This window comes from Gambusia affinis, linkage group LG13, assembly GCF_019740435.1.
Source record: "Gambusia affinis linkage group LG13, SWU_Gaff_1.0, whole genome shotgun sequence".
NCBI lineage: Eukaryota > Metazoa > Chordata > Actinopteri > Cyprinodontiformes > Poeciliidae > Gambusia > Gambusia affinis.
The window spans coordinates 17,929,217-17,953,863 of NC_057880.1; the positions used below are offsets into that span (position 1 = coordinate 17,929,217).

The 24,647-nt window shown below is 36.7% G+C and overlaps 1 protein-coding gene across 1 annotated transcript in view; it reads right to left on the reverse strand.

Annotated features, from left to right (window-relative positions):
• Window positions 1-12,433: 12,433 nt before the first annotated feature.
• The window catches only part of kcnk12 (potassium channel, subfamily K, member 12), a 33,620-nt gene continuing 21,406 nt past the window's right edge, over window positions 12,434-24,647 (reverse strand). The window contains exon 2 of the mRNA XM_044137173.1: window positions 12,434-18,401. Within this exon, the coding sequence (XP_043993108.1) occupies window positions 17,509-18,401 (893 nt within the window). The 3' untranslated portion in view covers window positions 12,434-17,508. The remainder of the gene's footprint in view (window positions 18,402-24,647) is intronic.

Genomic DNA, 24,647 nt, shown 5'->3' on the forward strand with positions numbered 1-24,647 from the left:
GCTGTTGGCGCGAATACTTCATTTCCCTCATAAACATACAAGCTACACCTCGTGGTTTATTTGACTACCCGAAAATTGTACTCAAGTAAAAGTATCACTACTTCAACATACTTTTACTCAAGGGAAAGTAAAAAGTATCCATCCAAGAAATTACTCAAGTCTCCTCAAGTACTGAGTAATCTAAAGTCTAACTGAAACATACATAAATATACGTTTAAACATTTACACACAATATAGCCTAAGGTTTGCACAGAGTAAACACTCTTTAAAATATTAAAAATATTAACTGCCTTTGAACCTTTTCAGGTTTTACCAGATTTATTTTTTATTTTTGACAAACCAGCATAAGGCAGAACATAACGGTGAAGTACACAAGTGTTGCCTCAGATTCTGAGTTGGCTGCTGTTATGGGCTTTGATTAGGCCCTTGTGACATATGACAAAACGTCCACCTCAATTTCAAGTGTTGTGTAGCCTCTTAATTTCCACCATGCTAAGACATTTTAGCTTAGACAGGAACAGCTCTATCTTTTTGATTATTCAGACTCAGTGTAGAAAGTGATGGGAGTGCTATCAATTTAATTTAGACCAAAAATGGGATTTTATTCACATTAATTTCAGTTTTATCTGTTTGTCATGTATAGAACACCCAGATGAGATTTGTTGTGAAATGTTGCTAATTAACAAAATTTTTATATTGCACATTTTTCTTAGCTTTCAAGACTTTGGTCTAGAAAAAAAAATTGTGATGGAGTAGTTATTATCTGATGAGGTGGTAGATGGCAGATCCTTCTCTACAAAGTATCACAGAAAGAGCTGATGAGTATAAAAATTATGGCACTCTCCATCATCAAATGTGTACAACCGAGTGAAGCTATAAGTGCATCCCACTCTTAACCCATCAGCCCGCCTCTGCTGCAGCGCCGCTGCAGCAAAGCTGAAAAAGAGATGAGAGGAAGCTATCAGCGAAGAAAATTAATGACCTCTGTGTCAGCAGATTAGTGTTGCTCAAAGCTTTTCTTGCAGTAGTCACTTATCACCAACAGAGTGCAGCAGAATGACAGAAACCTCACCAGAAAACCAATACACACTATGCACAAAATAGTTAATAACAGGATTATTACAAGATCTGTTGAAATCTAACTTACAGCTACACATATTGTAATATTTGAAGTCAGAATTTAAAGAAATGTCAGTAAAAAAATCTTTATCTGAAAGTCATGTGCTTGCACAACATCACTGCTGGACAAAATACTGAAATACTCCACTGCAGAGAATGCAAAATCCCCACCACAATAATAATCATAAAATAAAGACAGCCTTACATATTCCAAACAAGCAAACATCCTCCCACGTAGGACTTTTTTGGCGTATGGTGTGTGGGTGATAGAAAAGCATCTAATTAAGATGGAAACTCGCACAGCAGTTATGTCTCAGTTCAGTGAGACTAAAGACCACCACTGTACAAGAAGCAAACAATAACTAAACAGTAAAATCAGAATCCGTAAGGAAGATATCAGACTGATGCAGGTCGTGTGTCTCAATGTTCATCAGGCAACTCATACAGAACCTCAATAATCAGTGTCTTTTAGCTCAATGGGAGCTGCTAATTATGTTTCAATTATACAAAATTGAAGAGGATTCTCAAAATAAGGACAAAGAAAGAGAAAATTGCTCACCTTGTTCCTTTTTTCTCAGGTATCGCTTTCAGCTGCCTGGAAAGCAGCAGCTTTAAAGCAACTAATTATAAGTGATAATATCTTTTGTAGCCAACAAAGGGCATTTTTCTAAACAGACTCTAATGGGACATTGTAAGAAAATAGCATTTTTGTCTCCTTATTTTAACATTGACCTGAACTAGTGGAAAATGCCACGTACAGCAGAAAACAAACTCTGCAAAGCACTGAAACACAGTGAGATGAGAGAAGCTAATTTCAGAGCAATCCTGAAAGAAAATCTTTTAGCGATTACAAAAGACTTGAGGCTGGGAAGGAGGTTAACCTGTCCAAACGTCCAAGCCTAAATCCAATTGAATATTGAGGTTAAGAAGAAAAATGGGCAAAAAAACAGTAAAATACCGGCAGCAGAAGTTTACCATATAAATACAGCATGTTACCATAAATTAGAGACTTTTTTTTACAGTGTGGCCACATGATCACTCTACATTTTTGCATAACTTTCAGCCTACTTGCCTAGTGCATCTTCACAACAACCCATTTATACTTTTTTTTTTTTTTTGCAGAGTTGGCTCACTTAAAGCTCTGACACCACAAAGTGGAATTATGTGAGTTTCTTTTCAATGTTATACTTTATTTCATGTCTCTTCACATCTCCTTCCCTTTCAGTGATGATACACTGAGAGCAGCAAACAACACACTCATAAACTATTCATATCCCAAATACACTTGAGGACAAGCAATGATGGTCGCTTCCCTGTCTGGGCCGAGTCGAATGTTTTATGAAATGAAATGGGTAAGTAGGGTAAATCGCAGCATTAGATGACCCTATAAAATGTTACAACTTCATCTGCCCGCCGTGATGCGGCCATCACACGGTCTTAAAACTGCTTCAGGAGAAATTGATGTTTTAAATGCAGTCCTCCCATCTGCTTAAATTATGCACCAGGCGGCAAAGCCGAACATTTTTCCTTCCCACTTTATTCTGAAATGACAGATTAAAAGTAGTTTTCTTGAAAGAGAGTTAACAAAGTGTCAAAGTGACCAATGGTAACAGACAATGCATTTCTCCTCATACTGAAAGTAATCTGGACCCGGCAGCACAAGCCCGCGTCAGAAAGAATGACTTTTCATCGTTTCCATTCTTGGCTAAGAAGACATGCAAGAGCAGGGCTGCGTTGGCTGAACATCCTACTTCTATTTGATGAAACAAACATATAGAAAAGTCATAATGTCAAGGCAGCTTTTAAAGTGATTCTCAAAGTAAGATGGTTAAATGTCAGAAAAAGCTGTACTTTGCAAAGTTTTGCTGTCCTATGCTGCTTGGTGGCTCTAGATTAGGAAAATTGCTTCAATAGAGTGCCTTTCATCATTTTTAATAATGCTAATTAGTAGTTTGGAGCAACTCAGCGCCACACACTTAAGAATAAACAAAGAGACCCTACACACAGTGCCTTGCAAATGTATTCATATATAAGGTTTTTAAAAACATTGTTTAGTAATCAAATGAAGTATTATAATGTGTATTCAAAAATATATTTTAATCCTATAACATACATATAAGTGCAATCAGTTTACTCTGTTCATAATGCTTTTTGGCAGAGGCATTGCATGTTTGGACAATTTTTCCCTCTGGTTTTAGATGCTGTGCAGCAGGAAGGATTTTTGCTCTTTCTTCCTTACTTCCAGACTGTTGTTAAAATGTGTAACCATGGCAACAAAGTGTTGCTTTTGAAACAAAATACTTGATCTATGACCTCAATTCCCAGAGGAGGTGAACAATAGGTCTTCATGGATACAGAGAAAAGGAGGAAGTTCAAACCACCTCAGAATGGGCAAGCTTCATATCCCCAACTCCAACTTCTCTCTGCCTGGCTCTTTAACCATAAAGCCAGGCAGAGATTTAAGGAGGAGCAGCAAAAGCAAAGGAGGTGGGTTAGCCTTGCTTGGCAATGACTGATGTTTTCATCCAGGACATGTAACGGTTGAGTATCGTCTCTGCTATCCGGATATTGAGCTGTTAGCATGTCATAATAGACATGACACTGTCATACAACAACAGTCTTCAATCAGAGGCCTATTTACAATCACTGCAAGACTGACTGCTCCTTGAGATGTTTCCTGCTCACAGCATCACCATCCACAACGACTCTTTCAGGATAATATGAGTAGGACAGCATTTAGTTTTCTTTTGAGATTAATCAAGTTTTTTTGAATTGAATTGCATTGAGTTCTTATTTTGGTGTAGGACACTGCATCTAAACCAGCTCCAATCTTGTCCATGACTCACACTATACGTCACCACGTCTGGTATAACAGATGTGGTATATATATATATACATATATATGTCATTTCAAAATAGCCTCGTGGGTATTTTATTTCAATCTGAAAATCATGTTCGCTGCATCTATCTTGGGAGTAGAGAAAAATGGCTATTCTGTTTCCATCTGTCTTGTTTTAAACCCCATTTTACTTTGATAGGTTGCACCGCCACTGCTTGACCTGTCAAAGTATTTTTTATTTATTGATTAATTTATCCACCTTTGTTGCTATGCCTTGCATGCTCTCTTGTTGCTCCATACCAGTGCTGATAGAGACCAAGGAGTTCCTAAAGGATAATGAGGAACACACAACGGACTCATGAGGAGAGTAATTTGTGAAGCACTGCTGAGGCTGCAGAGAGAGAGAGAGAGAAACAACATGAAATAAAACTCAACCCTGTCCTTCCTTCCTCTTATCTTTCCCCCCTTTGTCTGCAGCTTTATGGGTAGAGCAAATAAAGCCAAGTTCTCTCTCTGTTGTGGCTCTTACGTTGCACTAACATAAGACAGACTTTATAATTACAGGGTTTCATTATTTCTTAATGCTACAACCTGCAGACTAATTAGACCCCCTAATATAAATGTAGTATTCCTCATCGCTCTACATTTCCTCCACCTGCTATTGAACTCAAATGCGTATGTTTCATTCACATATTAATTCTGCTGCCTCAGGCAGAGGTGAAGTGAAGGCAGTCACAGATAGCTGAGTGATAGTGCAGTCAGCAGGTTTAACAGTGTATATATATTTTTTTCTGCTCACAAAGAGAAATGAAGCAAAATGAGAAAGAGGAGGTTAAGGAAGATCTTTTGTATGCAGTTTTTTTCCTCCCCTCACAATCAGAAGTTGAAATTCTCTACATATTCAGAGTTGTTTAGTCTGTACTTTAGACATTTTCTAAAAATATGCAAACCAAGACCATCAGCTACCCAGGAGAGAAAAATCTTGTATTATCACAGTTTTTCATCATCTGTAGGATTTATGCTCCACTTGAGACACAGTTGTGAACGCTGCACACTGATTTGCAATTCAAAAGCTATTTAACCACCTTCATTTTTAGAATAGTTTTCTTACAGCTCAGCCCTAAATAACGGGAACTTGTCTTTGCCCTGCATGTGAATGAAACCCATAGCGCTTGCTTTATTTTTAGAAGCATTCACTGTCTCAGTCTAAAGCACCATTATTAGTCTTTGAGCAATGTAATTATGCTGAATTTGATGCCGTGTCACATCAATCTTTATTCATTTATCCTTACTAATTGAAAAGATTTTTCTTTCAATTTAATTGAATAAAAGTCATACTAACTTCTCTGGGTTTCTTAAAAAGAGTTCCTTTCCTATAATTATGAAGGAACATATCAGTATTTATACAATTATTGCATGTCTTCATTTTAATAGGGTTTTTGTATGTTTTTGATTAAGTGTTCTCTGTACACTGGTGTGAACAACAACAACAACAACAACAAACCCCAAAAACAAACAGGTAAAGGAGGGTCCAGCCAACCAAAAAGAGGCTCTCTGAGCCCAGAACAATGAGTTCTTCATCATTTAAGCGAAAAACATAAACCTATTCTAGACAGAAAACACAAAAAATCTGAAAAGAATACTGCTCAATCAACATTTGGCCTTTATCTTAGATTTTCAAGGCAAATGAGTCATTTTAAAAGACATTTTTCTGACTCCAGAAAGGCTTTTTCAGTTTCACCCTTCAAACTAGACATGCACTTTCTTGCGTGGTGATAAGATATCTATAACAGCTCTGTCTTGTAGACAGTCACTGTCTAGAGCTGTAGATAGAAAAAAGACTGTTGCATTGACAAGAAAAATTAGATATGTCATAACAAAACTGAAGTTATCATCTTTGGAACTAAAAAGAAACTACCTAGAGTCAACGGAAAGCTTCAGTTGTTACAACTAAAAACCAGCGACCAGGCCCCAAACCTGAGAGTTAGTGATGGACTCTAATCTGTACCTTCAGAGGCACATAAAGACAGTCACAAAGTCGGCCTTCTGTCACCTGAAGAACATCTCCAGGATTAGAGGACTAATGTCTGGACGAAATCTAGAGAAACTCATCCATGCGTTTATCTTCAGTCGTATTGATTACTGCAACAGATTCTTTACAGATCTGCCTAAAAAATCAATCTGACAGCTGCAGCCGATCCAAACACTGCTGCTAGTGTTCTGACTAAAACCAGGAAAATAGAGCACATCACACCAGTTCTACAGTCCCTACACTAGCTCCCTGGATCTCAGAGAATAGACTTTAAGTTGCTAGTTTAGAAATCACTGAACGGGTGAGCACCACAACACATAAAAAAATTGCTGCTGTTGTATCAATCTTCCAGACCCCTCAGATCTTCTGTTTGATTCTCGTTCTGCATCCCCAAAACCAGAACCAAACACGGAGGAGCAGCATTCAGCTTCTATCCTCAACAAATTTGGAACAAACTTCCAGAAAACTGCAAAACAGTTGAAACACTGAGTGCCTTTAAATCTCGACTAAAAACATAATTGATTAAGAATTTAATGATGACACTTGACCTAATGTTATTGTTGACTGTTCTATGACTTGGTGTTTTTGTGTTTTTATGATGTAAAGCACTTTGAAATGCTTTGTTGCTGAAATGTGACATACAAATAAAATTTGATTGATTGAAATATGTCAAATACGTGTGAAATATAATCTAAAGCTTTGCTAGAAATGTTTTAAGCCACAACTCCTAAAACATTTCTCAGTTTTTCTTTTTTTTTAACTGACATAGTCATTCACACAAAATAACTGATATAAAAACTGACAATCACCATTATTGTTCTCCTCTGAATGAACTCACATGATCAATGAGAACATAAACACTTGAACCAGCAATTTTTAATCATAAATACCTCTGCCGGAATTCAACCAATATTGAAAATTGCATTCACAAACTAATATGTTAAATTAAGGTTTTATTAGCTAACATTTAATAGACTTCCAGAAATAGTGCATATAAATTTTTCTTTGTTAAGCATATAGTTTCGAGTTATGTTGAGCTTGAGTTTTGTTGTTCTTCTGACTTTTGGGATAACATTTCTTTAAAGTACCGTCCCCAACACTTGCAGCCCCGAGTCACTGAGGTTTTTAAAGCTAAAAGCTTTTCTCCTCACCTCCGACTTAATTAGCCTTTTATCCACTGTGAACTCCCACAATTTACCCACGCAGACAGCCAATATTTCCTGTATTGCTGAACGCCACTCTCTGCTAATCAAAGATCATATCAAAGTGCATTAGCTGAACTGGTGAGTTGGCTTTATCTGTTAACCCCTCTCTCCCTCTGCCTCCTCTCCAGTGGTAATTGAAGGAGAAGATGTAAAAAGGGTAATTGCCTCATCGCTCAGACTGATCCGCTTCTCTGTATGCAAATGGATCATTTCAACAACGGCTTAACAATTTTCACACACTACCTTTTACTTCAGCTTCGCTCCGGCCTCCGGGTCTGTTCAGACGCCATAAGAGCATATTAGGGATTCCTGGCGTTTTAAAATATTGTACTGCTGCAGGTTGAGGCATTAATATTACATGTGAAGACCTGAGCTACAGTCTGCAACTTGACTAAACAAAATATTGTACATTTTTATTGAAAAACTACAAACTTTCATTTTTTTACTGAACATTTCAAAATAGCAACTAAAAATGGGAAACTTGCCTTGAAAAGCCTTTTGAAACTCAGATCAGCCCCACTTGTTTTTACTGAATTTCAGTTGTTTGGATTCTCATTTTTGTGTGTGCTCAGTGGATGACAAATCTGGGCAGCAGACAGGCCAGTTCAGCACCCATAATATTTCACAGCAGATCCATGCTGTTGTGTTGCATGCAGAATGAGATAACAGCTGTTTGGAAGAGTTTCCTGAGCTTATGCACCAATTTCAACTACATGTTTGTGTCAAGGTTTAATGCAGCGCTGAAAATCACAGGTACTGAGCATCAATTTGGAGCTCTGGCATTCTGTACTAATGTCAGAGAATCTCAATCTTTCAGTCACCTAATTTACTGTTCTGCTTTTTCGGGAATCACAGTTTGTACTTTACTTTTTACTGCATTTTCCAAGAAAAAATATTTTTCAACACTGACTGAACAGGACTGATATATTTTAACAGATGATTTTCAGCTGCGGACTAAAGCACGCCCACTGGAGCAGAGATAGATTACATAATTCAGATAATAAACTTTGAATTAACTCAATATGGAGTCCACTCTCCCACTCTTAATGCGGCATAATGTTGCGAAGTGAAATATGGTGGAGCTCTTTTTCCAGCAGTGTCAGGAGATCTTTTGGTGAAATAAAGTTGTGCAGTATCACACACAGAGGTCCATTGGGTTTTCATTGTGCACTCTTCCATGTTTTTGTGCTGTAGAAAATGAGTCCATGACTGTTCATCTGAAAACACTTTCTATTTGTGTTGCAAAACCCATCTGGCGCAATTCAGCTGTAAAACAACAAACAACTTTGTGTGGAGGCTTTAAAAGAAAAAAAAAGCATAATGAGATTTGGGACAACTTTTTCAAATAATTAGCATTCAAGATTCTTTGGTAAAAATCACCAGGAATGCAACGTCAACCTGACAACATTACCCCACACTACTTTGCTAAAAATCTCCAAATCTCTCAAGCTGTAAGGTGAACCTTTGTTCACAGTTTTTCTTTTGGTTTTAGTTCTGAATTCTGACTAAGGTGTTTGATAACTTTCTTCTTTATAAAGTTCTGTGTTTAACTTGAATGTTTGTGATGCTGAAAAATGAAATCTTTCGTCATCTTTAACTATTTTTAATTCAAATTTGAAACTTTTTGTAATTTCATACACAAAACTCCAGCGCCATTAAAATAAAAACAACCCCAGAGCATGATACTGCCACCGCTGTGGGTATTGTGTTCTTTTGATGAACAGTTTCTGTGTTGTCTTTTGGCCAAATATACAGAACAAGCCTCTGAATTGTGGCCCAAAAGCGTAAGCTTGGTTTTATCAGACAACAACACATTCTCTCACAAGGATTTAGGAGATTTTTGCCATGCCAAGATCTTTTGGCTGGAAGAAATCAATTCTGTTCTGCAACCTTCCATAGTGCAGGCATATACAGAAAGCAGGAGATTGTTTGAGTTTTGTCACATGTTAAACACAACCAGTGGCTGCCAGAAATTCACATTAAGTGTTAGTTACCCTCAGCAGCCTTTTTGACCAGTTTGTGTCTCATATTTTCATTATTTTTGGAGAAAATTCCTTTTTGTAAAGTCACTTTTGTCTCATATCTTCATTTGATTAATTTTATTAACGTTTCTTGACTTAATTATATATAATAGACATCAAATTAAGAATAACAAAATGCATCTGACATGACAGCAGATATCAATAAACAAAAATCCTTCAGGGACAGCAGAACTTTATTTTTATTTAAAAAAAACCCAACAAGATTCACTGTAAATAATATCAAATGTGAATTCAGGAAAACTATGCAATAAAACTGTATCAAAAGTTTCTTCAATAAAGTATTGATCCAAGGGTTTGCAAACCAGATTGCTACTCCTTTTTAAATTCAGTATCAAATATATGCTGCTGAATTACGTGTCACATAGACATAAAAGTAATTTTAAAGCTGGGTAATTATTAAAAAATTAATAATTTAAAGGGGTTGTATGACTGAAATCTCTTATGTCAAAGTCATTCTCTCTTAACCAAGTAGATGTATTACAAATGTGTTTCTCTTTGATTATTTAGTGATTAAAGGCTCTTCTGAACCTGATGTCAAATTCATCTACCATCTGCTGCTGTTTGGATTAGATATCAAATTTAAATGGACAAAGTCTTAAAAACGCTCATCTATGAAAAGCTTCTCAGTCAAATCCCTCATGAGAAAGTGAAATGAAGACAAATAGCATTCAGAGTGAAGGAAAGTTGGTATTTTATCAGGAGCTTCTACAAAGTGATGCTATCTGACTGCAGCTGCAACAGAGAATTTCACATTTCACAGGATACTCAAAGAAAAAAAACCCGACATGAGCAGTCCCTGATAAACAGCAGGGATTCAGTGCCGCAGTGTAAGGAGTGAGGCACATGTCAGTGACACCAGCTGAAACCCAGAGGAAACACTTCAGCCTGCTGCTGGAGATTTCACTGCAGTCCCGTCTCCCTGTGGAATAATCTCTCTGTTCACTCAGAGAAACTGGGAGTGTGGCAAAGCGGTTTGTTTGCACGCCTGGAAAGTCATAAAACTGAGAAAAAAAACCCAGAAAGAGTTTATCTTTAATGGTTTTCTGAATAACAGCATAAAGTGAGGTGTTGGTGTAAAAAAAATGGACTTCTTTGGAGAAATAGATGTTCTTCCCACTATTTTGCACAACTTTGGAAATGTGCCAGTATTCCGGTAAAACAAACACCCTGCTGATCATTTGTTAAGCATAAGGAGCTGGAAACGCTGCAGCCCTTTTAGGTGGGTGTTCGCTGCTTCAGCAACAACACTGGAATGTTTTTTGTCCATCCTCATAGGAGAAGCAAGCCTTTGAGACAGAAAATTGCTGCTGAGTCCAGGCTTTGTGGCACATTTCCTCTGCACAGGCTCCTCTTAAGGCCTTTGCGCAGCGAAATAATGTATGCTGCTTTTATTTTTGGCATAATTTGCTGGGATCAGACTCATCTCAATAATGAATGCAATTACAGGTTCCCCTTTATGCCTAACATCCTGATCGGCCCATTACTGTAAAAGCCAAGCTGTTTCATGGTCCTGCATGTGTTCTGCTTGCAACAGGGTCCACAGAAATTAATTCAGCAGAATCACATACTGAGAACCACTGAGAACTTTCTGTTAAATCAGATCAATGAATACAATTGAATGATGAGCATTTAGTAGGAAAAAAAAACTCCCCCTTCAATGTTTTTGCTCAGAAATGTTGAGAGGTTTTTAGGAAATATTTACTTCAACATCAGTTTCAGATTAGTTTTGTGTGTGGACAAACGAGGAATTTGATTTTGGTTCTCAAACGCTCAAAGTGAACAACCAAAAATAGAAATACAAAACTTTACAGAAAATAAAGTAAGAATAAATGTGTATATGTATATGGATTTGCTGCCATTTTTTTAGCAGGAAATTAAAAATGAAGATTTAATATAAGAGTAGAAATATGTTTATCTTGTTTAATAGAAGAGGAGTTCACAATTGAAGATCTATGGTGTTCATTGGGTTCATCAGAGCGACAGCATGAGAAAGAAGTTGCTCTGTAGCTCCAACCTCAAGGTAAAAGTTTAAACGGTTTGTGTCCAGAATGTGTGGAGTCTGCAGAGATTTTAGCTGCCCTAAATACATTACAGATCTGCTGTTGTTATATCAAAATTCAGGTTCTGGGGGTGCAGAAGCAGCATTCAACTTCTGTGCATCAAAAATCTGGAACAAACTTCCAGAAAACTGCAAAACTGCTGAAACACTGAAGTCCTTTAAATAGGCTAAAGCTAGATGCAGGACTTATGCAGTACTCTGCATCTATCACCAAAAATTGCAATATTACACTTAGGTTTTAGCTTGAAGGTGACTGAAATCTTTTAAGGAGTATAAATCATTTTGTATTGGGAAATTGGCTTTGGAAATTCAAACTAACAACAATTCAAACCAAATTCAAACCAAAAACCAACAAGCTAATTTCTGTCACCATAACTGTTATTTATTGCTGATTTAAAAGTTTAAATTTAAAAAAATATTTGACATATTTAGTTTTTACTCTGTTTTGTTCTAGTTTCTTCATGGAAGTACAAAAATACAAATTTTACCAGCTGCAGTGTTAAAGGTTTATTTTAAGGATATTTAGATTTTATTTACATGGTTAAGATAATGTTCTTGTTGCAAAGTTATCAAACTACATTTTTCACACTTTTGAGATGATAAAGCAAGACTATAATTGTGGCAAGCTTCTGCTGCAGATAGTGTATAATTTTAATTTTACATTTATTTTCTGGGGGATATTTTAAAACAAAGACTGTAAATTAAAGGAAAAAAAACTTGTTTCTGTCTCAGGGTAATGTAGATAAAATCCCTCACATAAGCTCATTATTTAGCATGTTTTAGCTTTGTTTAATCCACACAAAATCCCAGGAATCCAAACGAGATCTGTAGCTTTTTGAAGCTTATGAGCAGACTTATTCTTGGCAGTAATTTCCTGGAATTGGTGCTGCTGTCTGAGAAAACTTCAGAAGGATCATTAGGGAATCATAATGCAATAATCATGTAACATCAAAGTTATTATTAACAAAGATTTTTCAGAAAACTCTATAAATGGCTGAAAAATATTCCCCTTTAGGCCATCTTGAATCCTTCTCTTGGCTAATTTTCTCTCATAAATCTTTTAAAACAAGCCATTAGTACAGAATAAGAATGAATAAAGCAAGGAAAAGTCAGTACCATTATCATTTAATGTAACTCCTTTCTCATCTCATATAGGTTTTATTTTCCGTTACATAAATATAAAAGTACAATCATTTGTATAAATGTGCATCTTGCAAACTGAATTAATTTGCATACATTAACTGGATGTTACAGCATGAAGCAAGCAACATGAGACACACTGAGGTATGAAATGGTGCTGAGGTGAGTACAGTCACAGGTTAAAGTAAGATGGCAGAGTTTCTAAATCAAGAGTGTGGCTCCAAATCATCTGCCTTTGTGGGAAAAAGAAGAAGAAAGGCACAAATGTCCTTTAAATTTGGAAAATTAAAATCAGTACAACTTTTAAAGTTTTGAGCAGCCATGTACAATGGAGAATAGATCTAACAGATATGACTTTCAACCAACTTAATGTCATAAACACTAAGAAGCTAACACACTCGTTCTTCCCTGAAATCCAAGAGAGCAAATTGTTATGCATCACACTGTGATTATGGAGGGAAACGCTAAATAAAAGATAATTCTGCCACCGCTCCGTCAACCGCGTCAACAAATTACACACTAACAGCATGTGTCAAGCTAATTGTTTTATTATCGTGCTTGCCACGGAAGCATGACATTTTAATGAAGAGCCGCTGCCTACGGAGCCGTGTGAATACAGCGCAATATGTGTTTACAGGAAATAAACAGTGTCAGTGATCATTTCCAACAGTACAAGCCTGAATTCACACCGAAAACTTTGGAGCAGCTCATGCAGCACTGCCACCAGGACCTGCTTTGTTGTGCGGCAAGTTTTACGGCTCCCACTTTTGAATTTTGCTTCGTCTCACTTTAATTATAAGATTTATTGAGAGCATGAATAAATTAATTAAAACGCAAACACATTGATATCCAAATTCAGAAGCGTTCCTGTTGCAGCCAAACACCAACGACGCTTAAAGACCAACTGTTTTCTCTCACAGAAGATACAGTGAACAGCAGAGCCATTAGAACCATTGTAATCAATGGAAATCAATTTTGCAAACTGCAAAAGGATTGTGAGGTACGACTTGCACAAGCTCTACTTGTCATAAAAAAAGAAAAGTGTTTGTTATATGCAATGACGTCAGTAAGGCAATTGATTTAAAGCCACACATGCATTTAAGGTGACCAAATGTTACTCTTGATATGACTACAGCATCAGCCAGAAGTCTACATACACTCACCATAGACCTCAATGTCATTTGAATTTCAAGCCTCCGATGATTGATTTGAGCAGTTCTTTTTTTTTTTAGGCGGAATTGCTACACAAAATAGTAATTGAAATTCCCATTATCCTGAATGGCTTTTTTTTTAAGCCATACAGAATCTGAATTTTAAGTACAGGCTACAAATATATATATAATCTGGTTGATTACTGGGGGTGTATGTATGTATATATTCAAGCATCTATTTAAATTATTTTTACTGTGTGTATTATAGAAAATCCACAATAAGTTCAAAGTAAATTTCCTGCTTTTAAAAATCATCTAAGGTGCATTTTTGTGTTTTTTGTAGACAATAAAAATCATTAAACTGCTGTAGTCATATCACGATGAGTCTATGCAAATATCTGAAAGCCACTGCTTGTATCTTAAAAAGCTTGACTTGTTTCAGTTTCAGAAAAATTGCAGATTAAAACATGATCATATTTATTTAAACATCTTCAGTAGAGCAGTGGCCTATATTTAAGAAAAAATTCAAAGTAGTATTTTTTCAGTCCTGTGTAGTATGATCTGACGGCACAAAATGCTAAAGAATTTCATCCTTTCAGAGAGTGAGGTTATGGATATGCAGCAGCTGATTATATAGATGTACTGTTGAAGGAAGTAATGAAACCTCTGCCACTTTAACCTTAGTTCTTAGAGGAAAGGTGAGGGTTCATATATAACATTATTTATTCTGTACTGATTGTTTTAAAGAGGTGTCAGCAATTCAACTCCTTCAAACCCTTGGAGACAAATTGCACCAGGGAAATCATCAGTAGATTCTATATATAATTTGGTGCAGAATATCCATATGACTGCTAAAACATTTTAGGGGTGTGTAAGTTCACTGCTGTATTGATGCTGTAAGCTTTAACACATCTCCACCTCAACATCAGTCTGCTTTTTGGGGAAATATAAAATATAAACTTGTTCCAATGAAAAACAGTAACAAACGCAACAAATTCTGTACATTTTGAAATGTTTTGCTCTCATTCTTTTTTTCGTATTCATGCTTTTGCAGGATGGACAAATTCTGGTTGTTTTATTCCATTTTTTCTGCTGAGTGACCGTAAGACAGACAAGTTGAAGCAGAGACTTTGTTCCATGTGTAGATATTTGAGCTATATGTAGAAAAATAGATTTGAAACAGTACTCTGTTTTATATACAGCTATGGCTTTACCATAATGGCATGCAGGAAAAAAAAAAAAAAAAAAAAAAAACTAAGCCAGGCCTGAAAATTTAACTACCTGAGTCATTTTCTCTATTCCTCTTGGTGAGACTATAGGGAGCAAAGGAAATTATCCCGATCTATGCAGTAAAACTCAGAGCTTCGAATTCAGTCCACACCCTATTGTGAACGGTCTTTAAAAGACATTCCAGTTCTTTACATATATACATTTATGACATGCCTGTTATTCACAGTGTAAGAGCAGGAGCAGCAGATCTGCAAAGAAAAGAAAGCAGGAGGGGGTTTGTTTCAGTGCATGCAAAGTGAAAGGAGAGATGAAGGAGAAACACAGGAAAGAAAAAAACCCCCCCACAAAGTTCATTGAGGGACGTTAGATGTTGAAGATAGATGGCGGCAGTGGGTGAACCTGTGGCTGTAAATTTGCATTGAGCATGAATCTGGATCTGGAAGGGGTCGATTAACGCCGCTGCAACTTTCTGCTGCCACCCCCCCCCCCTCCTCCGTTACCCACATCACTGTCACCAACACAGTTCAGCTATAAATGTGTCCTCCTCTGTTGAGTCGATGCTTCTGAACACCAAACATCGCATGGCTTCATATCTCTAACACATAAATATCTCATAGAAACAAGAATTTCAAAGCCAGACTGCATAGAGGACTCAATGTTATCCAACAGTACCTTCACAATAAGGTGATTTGAATGAGAGCTGAAGCAAATGAAATGAGTTTTCAAGAGCTGTAAGAATAAAGCTTCAGATTTAAATCATGGCAAACAAAGGTTTGCCCGTAGAATAAAGAACACAGGTATTCATAAAACATCTGACTCCTGGTAGTAGGTATGTATCGATCCTGCTGCGGGGACTTTGCTGCAGGGAACCTTTTCTTAGAGAGATGCTGAGTCCCCAAGCTAAACATCATCAAAAATCTGTAGGTGCCCCTCTGAAGAGCAGCGAACATAAAACATCAAGAATGAGAAACTTTCTTTAATAAGTCTTGCAAAGCTGTAATATTTATGAATGTGGCTGGACTGTAAAAGTTGCAACAACACCACTCAGTCTGCTGGATCTACTGGAAGATTTGAAGTTGAATGCAGATTTTGTCATGTGTATATAGTTTTTTGAGAAAGTTTTCTTCCTTCAGCCTCTGTGTTGGTCATCGGTTCTTATTTAAATCATAAGGTAGAAAGACTCTGCTGCCTGGAGATGCTCCACTCTCTCTCTTTTATCTGACCCAGGTTCACTGGTTTTGAATACTTTGTGATTTTTCAAACAACTGGGTCTTTTCTAAAAGTATTTAATATCTTTCCTATTCAAACAAAAAGACTAGATTTCTGAAGGGCACAGCTGATAATTTCTTGTGAACAGATTCTCCTCAAGAGTTATCCCCAGATGTCTTGACCGCTTTTCCAATTAATGCTCTCCTCGATTAATATTTTTTCCAACTTTCAGATGATGGATTAGAACAGAGCTTCCTATGATTTATAATCTATCACTGCTTTAAACTTCTTCATAACTTTATTCCTGACCTGGTAGAATAAATCAGTTTTCATTTGAAAAGATTTCCTTGCACTTTGCAGGTATGCACTGCTGTGGTCAGTCACATAAAATCCCTACAAAATACATAGAAGTTTGTGGTTGTACTATAATAAACTTTTTGTGCGGTGAGAGTACATTTGCAAGGCACTGAATCTGACACATTTTGAAATCAGAAACAAATTTATGACTAAGCTTTTGCACTTGAATGTATCTCCTCAGCATATTCAACCTGTGTTCGGTATGTTTTTTCATTTATTTTGTTTTGTAAATACTTTTAAGATATTGCAATCAATAACTATTTAAACACTAAGACTCTTTATTATGCTTGCTGTTAAGCCTAACATATATGGTAAAGAGAAAGAAAGATTTGGATGGTGCCTTCTTTTACCTGACAAGTCAATGTCTGTGGCCACTCAAACATGTGCTTATAGCTGATAGGAAAGCCAGTCCCTCTCTAACACAAAATAGATTTTCATTCTTCATCTTTTGCCTTTCTTCCATCTGCGGAGAGAGGAAATAACCTTTTATATCCCATTGGTGTAGCACTGGAAAGGCATCCTATGCTGCAACCCTGTTTTAATCAGCTACATCAGGGCCATGCGGTGAAAGTCTACTTTTCACTGTTGGCCCCCGGAAAAGAAATCAGTCATCACCAAAAGGATGTGGTAGGGGAGAAAAATATGGAAGGTTGAGAAATGGTGCAAAAATGCACGAGAAGTGTAATGCATAGATCAGTATGTGCTATATCATTCAGTGGTTATACTTGTTTTCGTCAGCATCCAATATGTACATTCAAATGATCTGGCAACACCCCAAGACAGTAAAAACTGTGCAGTTTGCTTCACTTGGTTTCTGTTCAGCTCAATGATTCAGCCATAAAACGTCCAATGAGCTGACCGACTGCACCAAAGGATTCCAGCCAAGCTCTTTAGTGACTTGTTTTATTTCAGGGCTTCAGGTCTAGAATATGATCACCATGCTTTAAGATCAGCTCTGTGATTCTCTCTTCATGCTGCCATCCTCACCGCAGGTTTGTAATCCCAGTCAGGAGTAAAAACGATATATCTCATGCATAACAAGTTATCCTTTCATTAGCATGTCAAAGTTCTGTAGTGAGGCTTGAGAGGAGCATGAATGCTTTGTTTTCAGCCTCTCTCTGCGTTCTACCTGGAGTTACTTGTCTCTGCCAGTCTGTTGTTCATGATGCCGAGCGCCCCGACTCCCCCAGAGAAGCCGTTATGGCGGGAGCTGCCGCAGACCGTCCTGGGGTATCCGTTGGCAGACTCAGACAGCTGCTTCTGCATGATTGCCAGCGACACCTTGTTCGATGCCGCCAGGTCCTTCATGGAGATCATTTCCCCTGATAGTCTCCGTCCCTCAGTGTCACTATCGCAAGGCCCGTCTGATTCTGGCTGATGGTTGAAGCGACCCTTGCGACCCTTGGAGCCTGGGCGGATGGCATTTCGCCTCCCTAGGAAGGCGTTGGCGTTATTGCAACGTTGGCAAAACAAACAGCTCATTTTCTCCAGCATCCAGTTGAGCACCTGCTTGATGACGATGGAAATAACGTTGAAGAGTGAGTAGATGCAGCAGACACCCATTAACATGAAGAAGAAGTTGGCCACCCTGTAGAGGCTTTGGTATTCATAAGCGGCGCTCTGGCTGCTGACAAAGTCTCCGAAGCCAATGGTGCTGAAGGTGACGAAGCAGAAGTAGAGCGAGTCTAAGTAGGCCCAGCCCTCCACTGGGCTGTACATGGCCGATGCGCAGCAGGAAATGGTAATGGCCGACAGTCCCAGAATCAGCATCACGTGATAGACGGAAGGCTTCCATCCCGGGAGAGAGTAGGCCGAGAAGTCATGTCGGATCCCCGGCGGAAGGAGACCACTGTTCCTGATTCTCCTCTCCCTCACGGCCTTCATCACTACAGCCAGCAGAGTGATGATGCGCTCCAGGAAAAGGTTAAAGAAGAGGATAGTGGCAGCACAGCCCAGAAGTCCGTAAAAAATAAGGAACACCTTCCCTGCAATTGTCACAGGCGTCGTCATCCCAAACCCTGCAGAGACATTAAGATATCACATAGTTAGTTTCAAAGCTGAGATAGAACACTTCTTTCCTTTAGGTTTGGGAACAGCTGAAATTTAAAGAGGTGTCCAGGTATACGCAAAAGGATTGTGTTGAGAATGCTGCATTTCAATGTAGAAAGAATCTATTTAAACCTTGAATTTGATATTTACCTAACTATGAATCCAATGTTATTTGCAATAGACTAGACAAGAAGAAATAAAAGCATAAAAAAATCACAAGTTCCTGTTTTGACACTGACCTTCTTAGTTTGGAAATACATATTAAAATATATACAACTTTTTGGGATACACATCAGTTTCAGACATATTCTTTTTGAGACATTGATTTGTTGGAAACAGCAACTAAATTCCTATCGTCTGGCTTGTTGTCAGAGTTGAACAACTAATCTCCTGTCCACTAACGAATGATCAGACACCTGATTGTATCAAAGTTTGGCTGAAGGAATTAATTCAACTACTTTGTGTTTCATTTCAGTACTTAAATGGTTAAGATAGCTTGAGAAACTAAAAATGTTTGAATGTTATCTGCATAAAGCTGATATAATGGAACTTACTAATAATCTGTCCAAGGTTATGGCAAAAAAATAAGGGCACCAAAAGAGCCTTGGGAAACCCCGCATATGATGGAGTCCAAGCAGGAATTTCAGTGTCTTTTAAAAAAAACCTGATGATTTTCCTGAAAAATTTCCATTATCTTTGTTGTGCAATATACCGCATATATAGAGCTGAGCTGAGAATTTAATTTGTGAATATGTTTTATCTCCGCAGCACTGTTATTTCACTTCTCAGTGTCTTCTGAGCAGCTGTCTCAGTTTAACTCGAGTGTTAAAGCGTCTCTCAGATCTCTCTGGCTTTACTGTGTGGCCAGGAACGACTACTCTGTAAGTGTTAATGTCATGCTAATGAAAATTGGGGGTGGATAAGGTCAAATACCCTATATTCTATCAGCCATTTAACTGCCACAATTATAAAATAAATCACTGTATATATTTCCTTGACTGAAATAAATCAACTGAGCTTACTTCAATTGAATATACTAAACATTAACAAAATAGGAACGGCTATAAAAAAAAAAAAAGAATAATGATGGAGGAATCATAAATCTTTCAAGATCCAAAACCCACCTTGGAACTGTCTGTGGGAGTCACAGTGTCATAGCATAAAGTATATTATTAATAAATTACATTAATGCACAGCCCCTTCAACACATATTGGCTCTCCTGATAAAGATGTGTAAAATGCCTTTAAATGAATCAATTTCTTACTGCAGTAGGATAACTTTACACTGAAAATGTTTGAAAAAGTCCAATCCTTATTTTAAGTACATTAATTTGGCTTAGAAAAACTATCATTCTGAGAATAATGGTTTATAAGAAAACATATATGTGGTGCCACATTGATTGATAGCCATATTTCTAATACTTTCTACATCCGCAGTACCAAAAGAACACGTCCTTCTCCTATAACATTTTGCCAAGGTGGTGTATACAGAAATATTCTTTTTATTTACTGGTCTCACTTCTTCTCACTGTGCCTGGTGGCAAGGTGAAGCTTTGTATTTTTTTTTCTTGACTACCAATATCAGAGGATTTAGGCGAGTAGTGATTTTATGCAGTTGGACACACATCTACATTATTTGAACAAGTTCTCTTGTCTTTCCAATTTTGCACAATGATTAGAAGCAAAAGGTCCAGAAGTCATGGGTTGCTAATTAAAAGCTCAAATACACTGTGATCAACTTTATAATTAAGAAATAATTATAAACATTGCTTCATTTAAATGTCTGTTACAGGAATAATTTAGTTGTTTTTTACAGTGTGTAATCATGCTGCCTCAATAAAATATTAATTAATTGTTTTCATTATTTGAATTTAATTTACTTCATTATTTTTTTTAAAGCATCTTTATCTGGAGTTCCAACAAGCATAGAAGCTGTTATCTCTTTCAAGACATTCATTAAGGCTCCACATGATGTATTATAAGCTCTATCTTCTTATTTTACATTTTATGTTTATGATTGACCGTCAAAGTACATATCGCCCTTTAATTATTAAAATGACCTGATATGTGGTTTCTGTTCCAGGCTCAATGTCACGACACATTATGTACAAACAGGGATTTATACTATGTTATGTCACATATCAACAAAGAAGCAGATGTTATTTTTGTCAACAAATAAAATCGTGATCAAATATCAGCAAGTTCACTTTCTGGGCAAGGTTAATAGATTTTTCCATCAACCGTTTCAGTCTCCTCAGAGCATTAGGCCAGATCGTTTTCCTCCTTTTTTCCTCCAACCATCCTTGTCAGGTAATAAATGGCATCAATAGCATGACAATACTTCTTTTATGATGGCCAAAATGGCTTTTTTGACCTTATCTCTGGCCGTGAAAACCACTCAGAAGCGTGTCTTCTGTTGACATGCCAGCTCATTTAGATCAATTTTGATTGATACAGATTGTTTTATAGACAAGAAGGAACACGGCTCGCTCACGTGTACAAAAACCAAACAAAGAACGACTTTTGTACCTTACAGATGCTGAAATGCCTGCTTTTATGATAGTGACAAAGTTCACCAAGAGACATTGAGGAAACTCCAGGGTGCAGAAGGGCAAAGGGTTCTGATCACCCAAATTGAGCCCTTCAGTGAAATCCTACTTCAGTGTTTTGTAGTTAATTAATTAGCAACCCAAGACTCTTTAACCTGCCTGAATCAGTGGGAAAACAGATTACATCTTCTCAGAGCTTGCAGAGACAGCCTTCCGTACCGTCTCCCATTACCAAGTAAATTACCTAAGAGAGGAAAAGGCACCAGGCATTGATTTGGTGTAGCATTTCAAAGCCATTACTCCAGACCACTGTCAAGACACATTAGGGGATAACATCCAATAATAGAAAGCAAAGCCCCAACTAAGCAAACACAAGCTTATTTGTTTACAACCACTTCTTTATTTGTACAATAAAGCTCTTAAATAAAGGCTACAACTGAAGCCAGCAGGGGGGAAATGGAGGTGCTGACCTCAGCGAACGAGTTGAGATGAGTTATTTCATCCAGTGGAACTTCATAAGGCAGAAAATTATATGTGTGCTAATCCGATTCAGTTGGAGCCCTGAGAGAATATTTATTCATTAACATTAAATAAAGTATTCTCAACTCAACATGGAAAATGATGCTATGCCTCAGTGGCTGCACACATAATTACACACCAGAGCTTTGAGAAGGAGGAGAGTTATTTAGACAGTGTCATTTATAACCATTAATTATGATTTGACAGTTTTCAGCAAAGGTTTGTGCTAAAGGTTTCTGCGATCTGAGGAGGAGCGAGATTAATAGGTGATAGAAGAACACAATTTGATTTTATGTGTCTTTAAACGACTGACACATTTCATCAACAAACAAACACAACTGCTTTTTTGCAGGTCAATTAAAAATGTCCTTGTAGATCAATAGGTCTAATCAAAACAACGTCTTATTCCTGCAGGTGGATATTCAAATATGTGAGGCACAGGACATTGCAAGGCTGCATTATCCATTCATTTTCTCTTGGCAGTAAAAAGGCTACATTTGTTTATTTCTATCTGTGTCATGAAATAAAATCAGTGAAATGTATCTATTCATAATCAATCTTAAGGATAAAAGATTGATTTTCATATTCAGTAAATATTACTAATACAACAATTAATGAAAAATTACAACCAAAGTGGAGATTTCAGAAAAGTCTGTATTTGTGTTTATGTATGTGCATGTGGGAAAACAGAGATTTAGAGTCTGGGACAAATAATGCGCCGATATAACATGATAATTGCTTTCACATTAATCAACATCGTCTTGCGTTTTTATAGCTTTGTATTTGCCTGTTAAAAGTAGTACAACCTCTATATCGGTCCACACAAATGAACTTTCTGGCACCTGTTGAATTCCTAACAGGAAGTCGAGGTTGTTTTGAAGCATTCTGATTGGCTGACGGAGGTTTTAGCTTTGCGCTACGCAAATCAGGATTAAAATTTAATCCTGATTTTCTTTTTCATAATAGGCATTGCTTCCAGTGAAAATCTAAATCTTCATATATATATATATATATATATATATATATATATATATATATATATATATATATATATATATATATATATATATATATATATATATATATACATATATATATATATTTAATTTATCAGACTGATTGATTTATGAACAATAAAATATTTTAAGGGTAGCTTAACATCACTACAATAATGGAACTGTGTCTTTTTAATGTCGACAACATCCAATAAAGCCCCAAACCCTAATCTGTTTAATAGTTTCTGCAGAGCCTAAACATTAGAAATCTTTGGATGACAGCCCTACATTTTTCACAAATCCCTCTGGAATCAAAAGTCATCTTAATTCAAAGCCTCAGGTTATCATAACGGGTCGATACTGGACTGTAGTGGATCAAGCATTTAGGATGGATTTTACTGCCAGTGATCAAGTGTAAATCACCTGCACTCTACAGTTAAAACATACCAATCTAAAATAAACAGCTCTCACTTTAGTGGCAAATTTAAGTGGTACATTATGTTTCATATTAAAAGAGGGGAGACATTAACAGCTCAGTTAAATTAGAAAGGGTGGTGCTAATAGTGATATTAAACGCTTTGCATTTCATTTGATGCACACTGTTGACCACTCAACTCTAAATAGCAATCAGTTAGCAAATTTCATACATAAGAGCCACTGTGAGAGGAGGACTGCTGATCGAACTCTGCAGCATGCAAGGGTTTTTATTTGAGTTTTGGTCAGAGGTTTGCATACAGTGGAGCAGAGCTCCTTATTTGTTATATTTTTACTGAAAAAGCTGCATTTTACCCAAGAACATGAGCCGCCATCCCAGCTTATTACATCCAAATACAAGCCGCTCTAAAAGCAAGTCAGAATCCCAGAAATGTTGCTGCTGTAGATTTTATATTGATATTAATATTTTATATTACCATTTACAAAGCACACTCAACAAATGTTTTAGTACTTACAAATGTTACGGGCAACAAATGCAGTTTTCTTTTGTAAAAAAAATTTGACTCCCAATGCTAAATGTCCCATTTTCTTTACATAGTATGGTAAAGAGAGATTCTTTAGCATATTATAGTTTTACCAAAACAAGTGGCTTATTGATGTTAATTTATGATTAAACTATGGGGAAAAAACTTAAAGTATGGTCCTTGTTGGTTTGTAATAATCATTTGTTATCCCTTTTCAAAGGCTGCTTATATTCTCATTAGATCACGCAAACATGAGCTGACATTTACAGAAGATAGATTTGTTTGTTGCCAAAGCAATATTTCATATGGAGGAAAAATTTTACTCATTATATCGGTAACTTTTCAAACTCTCAGTTCTGTTTGACAGCCAGCTGGGTTCAGACGTAAATGAAGGCAGGTTATAACCAGACTCCTGGTGTGTCTCACAACTCACAGAAAGATCATCCTGGAGCTCATGTTTTGTTTGATAAACGCCCGCTTGCCACCTTTTACAAATTAATGCTACTTCGAAGAGGCATATTGATTCAATTTACTAGAATGTTATCCTCCCAAGGTTCTTGCTATAAATATTTCTGTCTAATGTTAGAGCAACTTGCCTGTAGCAGAAAGGAGTTCAGTCAAAAAAACAAAGAAAGGAGCTGAAAGGTCATTTGGAAAAATTAGGTAAAAAAAAAAAAAGAAAAAAAAAAGAAAAACGTTGAGGTATAAGACTCTTACATCCAGATTTAAAAGAAACAATTCTATTTTATCAGTTGTCATCATAAAACAACCTTTTTCTACCTATGAAGGAATACATTATCACAAAGCAAATGTCTTCTTTTTACTAACAACAAAATCTCAGATATTCTCAACTGATTGTTTACATCCCTGCTGGCATTGTGCAGTAATTGCACTTTTATTAATTTTTCTGCTGTTATTGCACATTTGTTTTTCTGTACTGTGATATACTTTATTGTTCAACATACATATTACAAAAAACACCTAATCTTACCAATTATTTTGTCTACTTTAAATAAAACTTAAAATAACTTTTCAGTAAGATATAGAAACTTGCTTTTTCAATAATTCTTCAATATTGTTCGACATTGGTCAAAATAATTAGTTCCACTGGCTGATTTTTATAACTGATAACAAAACATGTTTCCCATGTTATAAGTGAAAAAGTGAAACTAATACAAGAATTATTAGACAAG